Genomic DNA, 14,121 nt, shown 5'->3' with positions numbered 1-14,121 from the left:
ATGCATTTAACGCACTTGAAACAACATAATAATAATAATAACCCACACAAAACAAAGCAACCAATAAGAAACCATTGGTATATCTGTAGTAGTCCCTCTCTCTCCCTGAGCGAGATGAGGCCAGTCAGCCTAGCTCGTGTTCATGCTGTGAGCACAACTAAATCATCTGCCCTTTTCCTGATCTAGTGCCTAGACCTGACACACTGTATCGGGTTATAAGCATGCATTCGAATGTTAGTTTCTCTGCACGCATGCGTGCAAATGAAGAACCATGTGTCCTCTCTTAGTAAGAGCGGGAAAGAGGCGCTGGAGGGAAGCTGTAACAGAAAGTTTAAAAAGTAACTTAGTTAATGGTTTCACCAGCTATATTTTTAGTTTCCTGTAGTATAATTACACGTAACTTGCAGATTTTGAAGCTAAAGTGGTGTGTTATGGGTTGTGCAAATGCCAAATATATACTGTACCTGTGCTTTTTGCACTGCAGGCTTTAGTTCTTTTAGAAACCATAAATCGAGGGAGGGCTTTCCTCTTCTTTTTTTTTTTTTTTTTTCATTTTACAAGCGTGGGCTGAGGGAGTGGGCTCTAAAAATAAAACATATGTTCCTGCAGATCTAGGGGATCAGGGGCCCCCAGCATATTGTTTAGAGATTTGGAGGAGGATCTGGTCAAGAGAGAAATACAAAGCGTGCAAAAGGGGAGCAACTGTATTTCCAAGAAAAGAACTAAGGACCTTTCTCTCTCTGCATATGTGCAAGAGCTTTAGTGTAGACATTGTATATAGTGCTTCTCTCTTTTCCTTTAACCACTGAGGAATAAATGTGGGACAGCATTTGTGTGTAAGACTGGGTGAGGGGTGGCATGGCTTAACATACATAAGCTGAAAAGGTGCATCCATAAGGCTTTTATTGATTTATAACCCCCTTAGGGAAACACTGGGGACAGAGGGTTAAAAGTATCTGAAGGGATAATGCACTCATACATGCACACTGCAAAAACCTGATAGGATGCATTGACTGTATTTGATAGAAAAGCCACCTTAAAAGAAAATCTGTCCATCAAGCTGAAGTGAGAAGACAAGAGGCTTTGAGCTGCTGTTGGTGAGGAATGGGTTAAAGGCTGCTGACTGGGATATCTGTGTGTGGGAGTCTGCACCAGGAACACAGAAAGGAAGGCGAATGAAAAGAGAAAAAGCATGAGAGCTTAGGAGGAAGAAGAGCTCAAGTGTGTCCATTTAGCACCACCATTGCATCTTTGTCGACTGCTAATAATAAAGTGAACAAGGAAGGAGAAAAAAAGGAAGTGAAAGCAGTGATCAGGAAACACTGAGGATATTACAACTCTTTTAAATGTGATTCTTTCGTTTTGAGACAAGTCAGTCATTTTCATCTTATCCTAAATATGATTCCTGTTATGGATAAGCATTAGCCCATATTATAACAAAACAATTCTATGATTTATGTTTTTGTCGGGATCATTAGTGATTTTAAAGACCATATTAAATGAATATTTTAGCATCTAAGTAAATAAAACAGTTTTCCAACATTGTACTGTAACACGGTCAGTGTTATAACATATGGCTCACAAAGTGCCTTTTCTTAGGTATCATGTTTTTATGTATAGAGCACAATAAACAATATTTAGTTTGATTATTAATTTGGGAATATTTAGATTATCAAGACTAATGTAACATTTTTAATGCCTCATAGTAAAACACTGTCAAATGTGCAATATATAAAGAGACACAACAAATACTTTACATTTTGTTTCTAATTATTATTATTATTATTATTAATATTATTATTATTATTATTATTAGGTTTGCATTTCTTTATATGACTATGAAGATTCTAAATATCCCACATTATGTTATCATTTATTTTTTGCTGGGTTGATAAAAGGAACTGGACTGGATTTTTAGTTATTGCAAATTAATTATAAGATTAATGACTTTGTCAATTAGACAATAAATGTAACATTGCTACCAACCAAAACAAAAGTTGTGGTTTATTATATATTTCTATAATACATACAGTTGTTTTTCCTTTTCCTTCTACCATTTGTGTCTTATATTTTATTTTTTCCAGATCCATCTATCTATCTATTTGGAATTACATTTTTTGATTAGTTAATTACAAACTCTTTAGGTTGACTCTAATTGAATTCGAAAATATTAATGAAATTAAAATAAAACTACTAATTTTAGATTTTTGTTTCTAATTATAGAAGATAAAATGTCTGGCAGTGTTTATTTTACTTCTGAAGGTTGTTCTAGGTTTACTGACTGATTTGAATGCAATCATTTCAAAAGAAAACTGAAAAGGTATGTGCAAATATTGAAACAAAAAAAATCAATATTCTAATTTTTTTTATTTTTATTATTTTTTTTTTAACATCTATTTTTACCCTTTATCGAGCAGGTAATAGCAACACCAATAGGGTAAGTAATACTAGTCGGTCGCCTCAGCATGCAAGAACATTCATCTGTTCCTCTTTCATATTAGGGAACAATGTCATTACCCGTTTTAAATTTCTTGTCACCAGATTAAAACTCTAAAAGGTGTTGGTTCTCGTATATGTATGATGCAGGCCTTACAAGTTCAATGACCTATAGACAGCTTCTGTATATTGTAAAGTTCTCTAATGAAAGTAAAGGTGTATTTGTAATATATTGTAATGTCACTATGAGCAGTGTTTTCAGGCTAGATTTGTGTCTTTATTATTATTGAATAAAAAAACAAAAACTTTTCAATCAAAAAAAAAATCACTTCAACCAAAAAAAAAAAATTTTTTCAATGATTTTTTTTTTTTTTTTTACTTCAATCAAAAATAAATATTTCCAGTCAAAGAAAAAAAAGTGTTCAAATGCAATTTTTGGGGACTATTTTTTTTTTTTTTTTTTTGCACTCAAGCACTTTTTTTTTTATCGGAAATTTTTTTTTATTGAATTTTTTTTTATTGAAATTTTTTTAGTTTTTGAATTTTTTTTTTTAATTGAAATTTTTTAGTTCTTGATGTCAATAGGGATGTAGCGATACAACTTTTTTTCCGATACTATTGTATCGGAAGTGAAAAAGTTGTATTGACTGAAACCGGTATGCCCTAAACCTAACCCTAACCCGAATCATACATACTTTTATTACTTATTTTGTAGTGTGGAATGTTAGAAAAGACTTGATCAAGTGATGTTACTCAAACAGAGAACAATAGTCAACAACAAGTTCACTTCAGTTATTTTTCACTGTCAGTATATGGTGGGAATAACTCAGGGCGGGGACTAAAACAACAAAAACTTGTCCGATCGCTTATATCTGAGATTTTAGATCCAGTCCGATAAAATCCGATATTCGTTTTCTGGCTGATATCGGACCAATATCCGATGTCATTATCGGATCGGGACACCCCTACTACCCATAATATGGCCCAAATACAAAAAAAATGGCTTCAGTCAAAACAAAACCTTTTTCAATCAAAAAAGTTTACTTCAATCAAAAAAATTAAGAAAAAAAAAAACACCTTTTCAATCAAAGCAAAAAAAAAGTGTTAAAGTGCAATTATTTGGGTATCAAATAATTTTTCTTTGATTGAAAATATACATTTTTGATCTAATGAAACTTTTTTTTGAAGTGATTTTACTTATTACTCAATCAAAAATACAACAAATTTTCATTAAAAAAGACACAAATGTACTACCCATAATATGGCCAAAATACAATTATATATATATATATATATATATATATATATATATATATATATATATATATATATATATATATATATATATATATATATATATATATATATATATATAAACCTTTTCAATCAACTTACTTATTTTTGATTGAAGTAAACCTGTTTTGATTGAAAAGCTTTTTTAATTTTTAATTTTTATTTTTAATGAATAATAAAGACACAAATCTATTATCTCATAGATCATCAGATTGAGGCCATGCGACTATGCATGCGACGCTCTGTCTGTGTGAAGGGGCGGGTATTGTAGGCGTGTCCATCCCGGGGAGTGTGAGCGCTCAGCCAATGGCGCGTTGCACAGGCCACTGTGGGCGTGGTCTACGCTGCCTTACTATCCAGTCTCAGCTGCTGCTGCACGCTTTGTTCAAAGTACAGTCCGTCCGCTGTGCCGCTTCTTCACGTCACTTTTTACTAACGGAGAGGAGGAGAAAACGCTGAAATGGAGCTCAGTTTGTCACACGGACACCTTCAGCACCTGTAATGAACTCATTAGAGCCGGGTTTGGATGACTGACTGACTGACTGGGCGAGGTTTACAGCGGAGAGGAAAGGTGAAGCAGTTGGAGAGAGAGACAGAGAATGGTGACATGTGCGACTGTTGGGATTTCTGTCAGGAATAAGTGACTAACCTTGAGCTGTAGTGTCCACCCTCCTCGTCATCACCTCTGGACATCTATGGAGAGGCTATGTCGTTTGCTCTCATGCATCTCCTGGACTTTCTCCCAGCACCACCACCACCAGCACCAGCAGCAGCAGAGTGAGTTTTAACCCCAGCTGGGCAGTTGAAGACGGCTCACTTCACCTCATTTGAATGCCTTTGCAAGGGCTCTGCTGGTTTCTGTGCTGCAGACAGGGCTTCAGTTTGCTGGGACGGGAATATGGGGAGAAAGAGGAGGAAGAATCTCTGGAGTTGCGCAACAAGGAGGAGATGACTCCCAATGGACGGGTAAACACTGGGACACAATTTGAGATTGTAACCACTGCACTTTAATACCATGAATCATTAAATAACAATAGCAGGCCTAGGATGTGGAAGCTGATTAAAATATGTCCCAGTATATTTGGACATCAATCAGTTTTCTGATTCATGTCATCATGTGAGTTTGAAATGTCTTTTAACTTTTAAGGTTTAGCCAAAGTTGTGCATGCATGCATCATGGTCTGATGCAACTTGGAAAACGTGTATGTTGACCTTATCTTGTGGATTGTTTGCACGCATCAGTGTTTATTTTGTTGACTAAAATTGCTTTCAATTTTCGTCATAGTTTTCGTCGACTACATTTTTTTTTTTTAAAGTGACAGTAACAGGACTGACTTATGTAAAAAAAAAAATCCCTGTGAAAGAAACTTATCAAAACATTATTTCCTTCAACTAATAAAAACGAAGCTAAATTGGAAGAAATTAGAACACGTGATCATTGAGCACACCAAATCTGTCTGTGTATTTACAAATATTAATACTACCTCATTGATAAATAGTAAGAGAATATTTTTTTATTTATTTTTTTTTTTTTTTATGCATAAACTCTTACCTTGTATATTTTAGTTGACTATATCTGTAACAGATTTAGTCCACTAATGTCGTTTAGTTGACTAAAGTTAGACATATCCCTGAAATACTAGTCCTGATAACTACATCATGACTTTACTCAAGACTACGATTAAATCAAACATAAGCTTCAAAATTAACACTGGCCCCCATCTGTTCAACTGTAAATAAGACGGTAGCCTTGTCTTCTGTCTAATGTTCGTCATCTGATCGGGCACGAAGAGTTCAGCATTGTCCACCCACTTGTGTGGGCACATTGTTGACTTGAATTGAGGTAGGCCTTTAATTCACACAGCAGCTTCTGACTTTCATGAAGAGATGCTCTACATTACTTCTTTGACTCTAATGCGAACAGAATCTGAGTAATTCCACGTCATGAGAACAGGAATTTTGTTCTTCTGAGCTAAGCCATACATTAGCGTAGGGTTTGTGCAGATAAAGACCATACTACTTAAAAATATTGCTTATACAGCACTACTGCAGCTTATACACGTTGATTTATTGTCTCAACAGACATTTAACAGCACTAACAACCACAAGATAAGAGCAACATCTGTTATTCAGGGCTGTCCAGATATGTCTTTGCTGGGTCATAATCTGCCATCTGGTTGGCCATTGGTGGTCAAAAACCCCTAACTGTCCTGTGTATGGGGAATCGATATAAGAGCACAGAAACACGTCCCAATGGAGATGTCTAATGGGCTTCTAAAACAGAACATCGCTTTTAGATCATTAAAATGTAACCCAATGCTACATATGCTTAATTTTGCACATTTACATCTAATCTCAACCTTTTATGTTGAATATACTGAACCTATCTGTTACTATAAATTTGAAAATGGGTGCATTCACACCGGTTTAGTCCCAGATTTATTCAGAATGGGTGGAGGACAGCTGATAATTTGATCACCTTGGTTTGGCTCGGTTTGGGTTCAGAATGCAACTTTTGATCCACAGCAACAGTCTCTGGTGCAGTTGCATGAGCTAACCACTTAAAGTGGCATTACTGGAGTAAAGTCTTCTTCTTTGGGTTTCTGTTGGTCTGCCCAGAGAAGTGTGCATAAACATCTGCCTTCTTCGTTTGTTCTTTCACAACATTCAATAATGGAGCAGCAACAAGTTACCGTGATAGTTTTAATGCCCTGTTTCATGCTGTCGCCGTTCATCCTGACCACCCACAATGCCGTACGGTTTATGTCATGTCCCACACATCCTGTTGTTATTCTGCGGTGAGCACGATTTTTGTTCACTGTGCCCCAAATCGCTCTAGACTTAGATCGCGTGTCCACATGGCCCAAACAAAGTGGACAATTGGAGCAAACAAATTTTAGAGCATTTTATTTAACCGCTCTCGGGTCCATCGGTGTGAACGCACCCTAAAGGGAATTGTCAGTGACCTAGCTGAAATTGTCTAACAACTTTAGGGTGCATTCACACTAGTTTAATTCAGGACTTGGTCTGAATGGGCAGAGGAGAGCTGATAATTTCATCACCTTGGTTTGGCTTGGTTTGGGTTCATAACGCAAATTTTGATCCACATCAAACAGCTTCTGGTGCAGTTTTTGTTCTAGGGTCCGTCGGTGTGAAAGCACCCTTTGATTTTCCGTGTGATTCGTTGTCAGTCTTCACATGTTGAGTCAAACCTACTGAAATCATTGTATTCTGATTCGATCAACCCCCAAAAAAAGAGATAAAGGGCACAATACCTTACAAATGCTTGAGGTCTCAATCATCACGCTGACCCCAAATGTTTGATTGTGTGAGATTTTTCTTAAAGACCAGCCAAGTACGGAAAGTAGCATCACTGAGTGGTTAATTACACTTGTAAACTAAGTACTATTCTTAAGTTTTATGAAATGTATTGCACCACGTCAAATACCACATTGCGCCATGCTACATACTGCCACCCACTGGCATGGAGTAGTACTTTTGTTGAATTTAAACACAGTAGTGCTAATATCAATATACTGTAATTACAGTCCTCTTTACAATACTACAGCTCTAGACTGACTGTAAATATTCTAGTTTTAATAGTTTTATCTTTCACAATTAGAAGTAATTACCGTAGTTCATTATTTTTAACCATTCAAAGATTGGCTGTGAATCAGTGCTCAATTTTACTGAGTTGGTCCAACAATATGTCATTGTGATTAATTTTATCATTCTGGCACAGAGGATAATATCAGTTGTTTTGATATTCATAGATTAAGAAATATAATAGACCTTTATTGTCATTGTCTTCAAAAAATAAACTGCGAACAACAGTTTATCAGCTCTCCTTATTAATTAATAGTGAGAAATACACATTAAAATAATAAAATAATGATCAAATAGAATATTTGTATTATACATACATCTTTAATAATAAAAATAGAAAGTGGTTTTATCATGTGTGTCAGTAAGTGGCAGCAGTTAGCACAATGCTGCAATCATGTTCTTTTGAGGAAAAAAGAAAGTTGTGGGCAAATAATTTACGTCAGAAGCATGAATGTTGGCAAAAGTGAACAAAAGTGGTATTTTAAGTTTCACCAGAATGAAATGGGTTGTCAACATTATTTATTAATCATGACAGATGAACATTCAATCTGCAACCATTATTTTTATGTGGCTCGTAATTAAACCACAGCAAGTTGTTGCCAGTAGAATCACTTCACTAATTTCTGACCTTGTGCTCTTTCTGTTACCTCTCCCCAGTGTGGCTTATCCTTGGAGTAAACAAGGGGAATGTAGATGACCAATGGGGAAAGCCCACCATTGCTATAATTAATGAGAACACTACTTTCCAACTTAAGTCTCCTTTTCAGAAAGCTTGAGTGTTTTGAGGCATTGGGTCTCTGTTTAACCACTCAACAGTCACTGATCTCGAGTATCCCTTCACAAACCTTCACTTTTTATATCTTCGGTTGTTTTGAGTTTCGTTGCCAGTGGATGCCATGCTGTGTTGCAACTCTGGTCCCAAAACCATGGGTATTGCACCAATTCATGCCAGGCCTCCCTCTGTTTTTACTGAGGTTGGAATCGTGAGTCAGTGTTGGCACTTGTGTAAGTTTGGCCTTTAGGTGCACAGGGCCATGTCAGAACCTTTTCACTTCATGTTTACAGTCCTTTTTCAAAGAAACTGCTTCAACAGCTGCCCAAACAGTCCCACTGATCTGAATGCCTTCAGTGTTGGGACAACTTGGCACTAAATTAAGGGCAGGACATCCGTCATTCTTTCTGTTTCCACTGAATTTTCAGTGAGCATTTTTTTTGCAAATTGAAGTCATGTTTACCAACAAGCTACCATCACAGAGCTGACAACCATTTGTATTTGTGGATTGTAGCAGCGCAGTGGCTTTTATTTGGTTTAGACAAGAATTGATCCCATCGTCCGTCACTTCTGCCCTGTGTCTTTAGAGGTGTCACGGTACGCCGGTTTATATTTGGTTTCCGTTGCGTCTCTGCCTCACCACCTCCAGGCCACACATCTGGTCCTCAGGCCAGCACTGGCTGAGCCCAAGCATTTCCTCCCGGTTACTCAGCCTCCCAGGAGAGCTGAGGGGAAGGAGAGAGGGCAGGAGAGTAGTCCGGGGAAAGCGAGAAAGGAAGTAAGCTACGGAACGAACACATCACGGCATCTCTCCCTCTTTCCCTGCTCTGCTTTAGTCTGGAGTGATTCATCCCCTGCCCGTCCAAAGGCAGAGGCTTTTGCCAGGCCTCTGCATCGCACGCTATCCTTGTTCCTCATCCCACAGCAGATTAACTCTTTTTTAGCCTGTTCAATTTCTGTGAACTGCTGTGGTTTCTGGAGAATGGCACAAAGTGTTCTGACTTTTCATCAGCCAATTTAAAGTTTATTGTCATCGATGTAATTAATCTTTCTTTGCCTTTTTATGCTAGGCCCGACGTTGTTAATCATATTCTCTGGGGTTGATGGTTTGGTTAAAATATTTATTATATTTTTAAAGGCAAGGCAAGGGTAGGGCATTACGATGTATACTCTCTTGGACTCATAAATCCCTTTCAGACTCTGTTTAGTAAGTTATGCTTGTCTGTCTGGTTTGATATTTACAGGACCTCCCTTGAGTTAAACATTCACAAAGAATAATTACTAGCTTAATCTTTTACTTAGTTGATCATGAGGCCCTCTGCTTGAAACATTCCCTGATATTAAAAGCAAACAAATGTACGGTTATTGTTGTTTTTTGTTGTTTAAAAATGAACATCACTTAAATTTTAAAAAAATCTGATATTTGTTTGTGGGTCAATGGCGATTCTTAAGCTAGTTTGCCGTGTTGTATTGTGTGATGTATAAACTGTGAGGGTCTCAGGGTTGACCTGGATAAGGTTACAGGTAGCCCAACTCCCCCGGAGTTGGGCTAGGTTAGCCACAGAAGCTTGCTCAGGCTGTCGTGCACAGAGATAAGTCAGACCACTTGGAGGCACAGGACAGCAATGCACACCAGGAAACTGGTCCAAATTGCACAAATCAAACGTTAGTGTCTAATGGGGTTTTTCCAGGTCATGTAGAGAATCATGGGGCCAGAGAGCTTTGAAAAGAAACATCCTCTCCCGTCTTCTCCTTAACCAGGGGGAGTCCTGCAATCCTGGAATGAAAAGTTCATTGTTCCATCCATGAAATTTGATTTTGCATGTCTGCCTGTAGAAGCCCCGTATTATTCACTAGAAGGATTAACTCCAATTTTCACACAAAGCAAATGTCCAAGATAGTATTCAGGCCATTTGATACCATAGCTGCAGTTCTCTAGTGAGATTTGTTCTCAGATTCAACACAATTTTTCTTATTTTACATCAACCCATTTCATCAACGGGTGCCTTGAGGGGTCTTTTTAAGTTACAAAAATTGTTTAACTTTATGAATTATGAGGTGGAAAAAGGTCTGCCATGGTTTTTGATGGCAGCCTTTTAAGTTAACCCTTTTATTTGTGAAATGGCTAATCTGAATGAAAAACACTCAAGAGTGTGATCGTTGCTGTGCATGCAGCTGCAGCACAAAAGAAACTTCTGTTCTCTCTGCGTATATTAAACTAGCCTGCTTTGCATGCCACTTTTCTCCCCACTAGCCTACCCCTTGCAAGTTAAAGCCAAGCATTACAGGAACCGTGCAGCTATGTGCTAAGACTGCCAGCAACAGCTCCATGCCTTGCTCTTACATAGCCACTGAAGGGTAGACTTTAGGCTAACTCCAGTCCAAGGATAAGGACTGAATACTGTTTGTTATATTACCTTGTTTACCCTCTTTTCTTTCATCTGTTGGCAGACTCCAGCTGAGGTGACCATTTCTCAGCCAACACGCACAGCCAATGGGTCAAATGGGTAAGTAGTAAGAGGAAATGTTTTAAGATTTAGATTTTTAACTTCTGTAGTTCATTGAAGTGTAACTTGTGGCTTTACTACAGGCTTGCAATCAATTTCCTACTTCCACATTTTATTAGCTTCTCATTACGAGCATGCTGGTGATAAACTATCAGTGTCCAACATTCACAGTATTGGTAAAAGTTTTTGGACCTCTGAGTTTACATTCCCATGACATTCAATGAGGCCTCATTCGTTTTCTGAGGAATTTAAAATGGACTGGATCCACTATTTGTAGCTTTACCAGCCGCATAACTTCTGGGGAGAGTTTTAAATTGTTTTTTTTTTTTTTTTTTACAAGGGTTAAAGAGTGATTCATTTACCCCCAGAAGTGTGAGGTCAGGCATTAGATAACATGGATGCTGGACATTCTTGATGGTGAAGGAAAATACAATATTTTTATTTTACGTTTTTTGATGAGTGGGTAAGTGTGTTTAAGCTGTGCTTCAATCTACACCCTTTCGGCTGAAGAATAAGACAATTGAGTGTTGTTTGTTCTGTTTTGTTTTTCTAAAGACTGCCGAAATAAAATTAAAATGTATTTATTTTATGCTTTTTTTTTTATCCCAACTGTGTTCTGTCAGATTGGGGTATATATATATATATATATGAACAGGATGGATGTTATTGCACTGGTTGTAGTGGCAGCCTATTATGGTATTCTATCAAAAGTGATTGAGGAAGCAGCCTGTATGCTTAGGTTAAATATTTTCGAGTGAAAGGAACAAATGAGTTTCGTTATTTGACGTAGTGTCCAACACTTTTGGTAGTTTGAGTTTGGTGTAGATATTGGCGATTATCATCATGCCAGTGATGCCAGATAAACTAATAATTAACACAAAATAATGCTGTTTTAGTTTGAAAGCAACACACTGAAACTGTATGCTATAAGGAGCCATCTCATCTCATATTGACATCCCTTTCGTCATGTGGTCGACAAGTGAAGTCAAGAGACAAAGCTTTGAGAAGAAGTGATTCATAGAGCGCTTGATCCAGACTATTAGTGCATGGCTGTGATCTCACACAGTGATGTGGCAAAGCTCTGCTCCATCTCTGGCACCATGCCCTTACGGTTCCTCCACTATTGTTCCCAGTGCAAAAAGTTCTCTGTGCATCTGCAGACTCACAGGGAACAAGTCACAAAGCTTGTTTTACAGTAGAAGACCATCATGCACCACTAATAAATAGATGAGGGTTTGCAATGTTGCATTGGTTCGCCACAAGAATAGTTCTTCAGGAAGTGGAAGGTTTTTTTTTCTCCGTACTGGACCTACTGTCCAATGAGGTGAATAGCTCACAAGAGTACCATACTCACAAAGTGAAGGCTGGACTTAGTGACTCCTTTGTACCCAAACAACACTCCTATAAGAAGTTTGCCATGGGTGTGTGTCCTTGTATCACAGTCTTTGTTTAGTTAAAATGTGAAACTTAGTGCTCATTTTGATCTAAATGTGCTCGTACTGGACCCTGACAAAGTCTTACGTGTATTTATGGTTTTGTAAATCTTTTTAGAGGTAATTAAGTCAAGGTTAAGGTTAGACTCTTTAATCTCTGGGTGAAGATGAGGGCAAAAGGCTAGTAAATCCACGCCTATAAGTGGGATGTAAATGTAATGCTGTGGAAACTGTGCAATTGTACGTGTGTGTGCGTGTGTGCATGCCTGTGTCGGTGTGTGTCTCACTTCCACAGTGAAGTGGAAGTGGCCTCAGGCCACATGGCATAATTAACTACTGGTTTTGAAGGGAGTGTGTTAAAAACCTGGTAGTAATCATCACACAGGGTGCAGAGATTAAAGAGTGCAGTGCTTGGTCATTACCTGGTCATTGAATGGACACACCCAGATGTTTAGACGTATGAATGAGAGAAGTCAAAGTCCTCATACATTCATTTAAAAATTATGTAAAAAAAACAAAGAGTTTGGTCTTATTTTTTTTACTTAATCCTTTATTTTAGCGGTCTAGCAGTGATGTTTATGGTGTGATGGCCAAGATGTGATAATGATCAACTGAGGAGACATTGTTTGGTTTGCGACAATAGGCGGGAGAAAAGTTACACTTAAGTACTTATGTCATTTTATTTTATTAATATAGAGCAACTCACCCTAGAAAAATAAACATTTAGATTTGAAAAAAAAAAAAGCCTTGAAAACCGTTTATGTGCAACCATAAGCAAACATGCTTTATAAGAGTTAGAAACCAGCAGAACCAGACTCGCAGGACATAGCCACCGGCTGTTACTTGCTGAAGTTAGTCAAAAGTTAAGAGGGATTTCAATGAGTTGGAGATATAACATACATCAATGTGTGGGAGGGAAACATAGATCCACTCATCAGCTCAGAGGAGATGGCACATTTGACTTTTATGTTTGAGGCATTCGGTCTCAGATGTTTTAGTCATACATAACTCTTTTTTACAAGACTGCAAAGTTTGCATGTCTGAATAAATGAAGGTTCTGCCATGTGACGGTTGGTTGGTTATTTGGCAAGGTAATATTTATTGTTGCTCTTTCCAACCCTCAAGAAATTGATTACCTTAAGTGAAAGCTCCTGCTGGTATAGCTCTTAAGGTCACTCAGGCATGCAAAACCCCTGACCATAAAAGAATGGCAATCCCTCAGTGTCAGAAACAGAAAATAATAACAACATTAATAATAATGGCAATTATCAAGGGTGCGCAACGAAACTAACTGACGTGCGCTACACGAAATGTAGTAACATGCTTTTGCGCATATCAAGTTTTTCCACTACCTGTCGGTTCTCTTGAGGATAATTTTACTATTTAAAAAAAAAAATATTTAATTGAGGGGTACACTGACACAAAAAAGGCTAAGATGCCCCCACCAAAAATATTAATACCAATATTTTCATGGATAAGGAATAACAAGGATAAGCCCAACAAGGGATGAAAAACAAATTGGATGATAGATAATATTTTTGGTGTATTATACAGTTGATTTTGGACATGGGTCAAAACCAACAGGTTATCATAAGAGATAGTAACTGAGATAAAAGATTAAGTTTTATGGGGTTATTTATTAAAGGCTCAATAATTGTGATTATTTTATTTGAACTTTAATAATTGAGGACATAATTGTAATTGACTTTCAGGGGGAAAATAATAAATAAATAAAACTGCTAGTCACCGCAATCGTAATTGAATTGTACTTGAACATGGATAATTGAATACATAATTGTATCTATCCTGGATAGAAGTAACCTATTGAAGTCAGCTTCTGATTTAAAGCTGCTATCTGGAGTTTCTGACAGAACTTCTTGATGTCCCACCCTCAACAGTTCTAGTTCCTCCCCTGCCAATTTACCAGACGCTACGCCTCTAAGTTTGTGCACGTGCGTTGCAAAACATAACAAAGTCGCATAACTCCAAAAACTACACATTTATTGTTAGAGTGCCATAACTTTGGATTGAAACATGTTTATTACCTGTCCTTGAGAAATGCCTCCAAATCCTG

The 14,121-nt window shown here is 37.4% G+C and overlaps 1 protein-coding gene across 2 annotated transcripts in view; it reads left to right on the top strand.

Annotated features, from left to right (window-relative positions):
• The first annotated feature begins 4,095 nt into the window (after positions 1–4,095).
• The window catches only part of plekhh3 (pleckstrin homology, MyTH4 and FERM domain containing H3), a 48,540-nt gene continuing 38,514 nt past the window's right edge, over positions 4,096–14,121 (top strand). The window contains exons 1-2 of one of the 2 annotated variants that reach the window (XM_028455413.1): positions 4,096–4,695; positions 10,559–10,614. In XM_028455413.1, the coding sequence (XP_028311214.1) occupies positions 4,561–4,695; positions 10,559–10,614 (191 nt within the window). In that variant the 5' untranslated portion in view covers positions 4,096–4,560. The remainder of the gene's footprint in view (positions 4,696–10,558; positions 10,615–14,121) is intronic. The other variant, XM_028455414.1, reaches the window with a different exon arrangement.

The sequence above is a fragment of the Gouania willdenowi genome, chromosome 8 (assembly GCF_900634775.1).
Source record: "Gouania willdenowi chromosome 8, fGouWil2.1, whole genome shotgun sequence".
In the NCBI taxonomy this organism is placed as follows: domain Eukaryota; kingdom Metazoa; phylum Chordata; class Actinopteri; order Blenniiformes; family Gobiesocidae; genus Gouania; species Gouania willdenowi.
The sequence above is the reverse complement of the archived record's forward strand: the minus strand, read 5'-3'. Positions and strand labels throughout refer to the sequence as shown.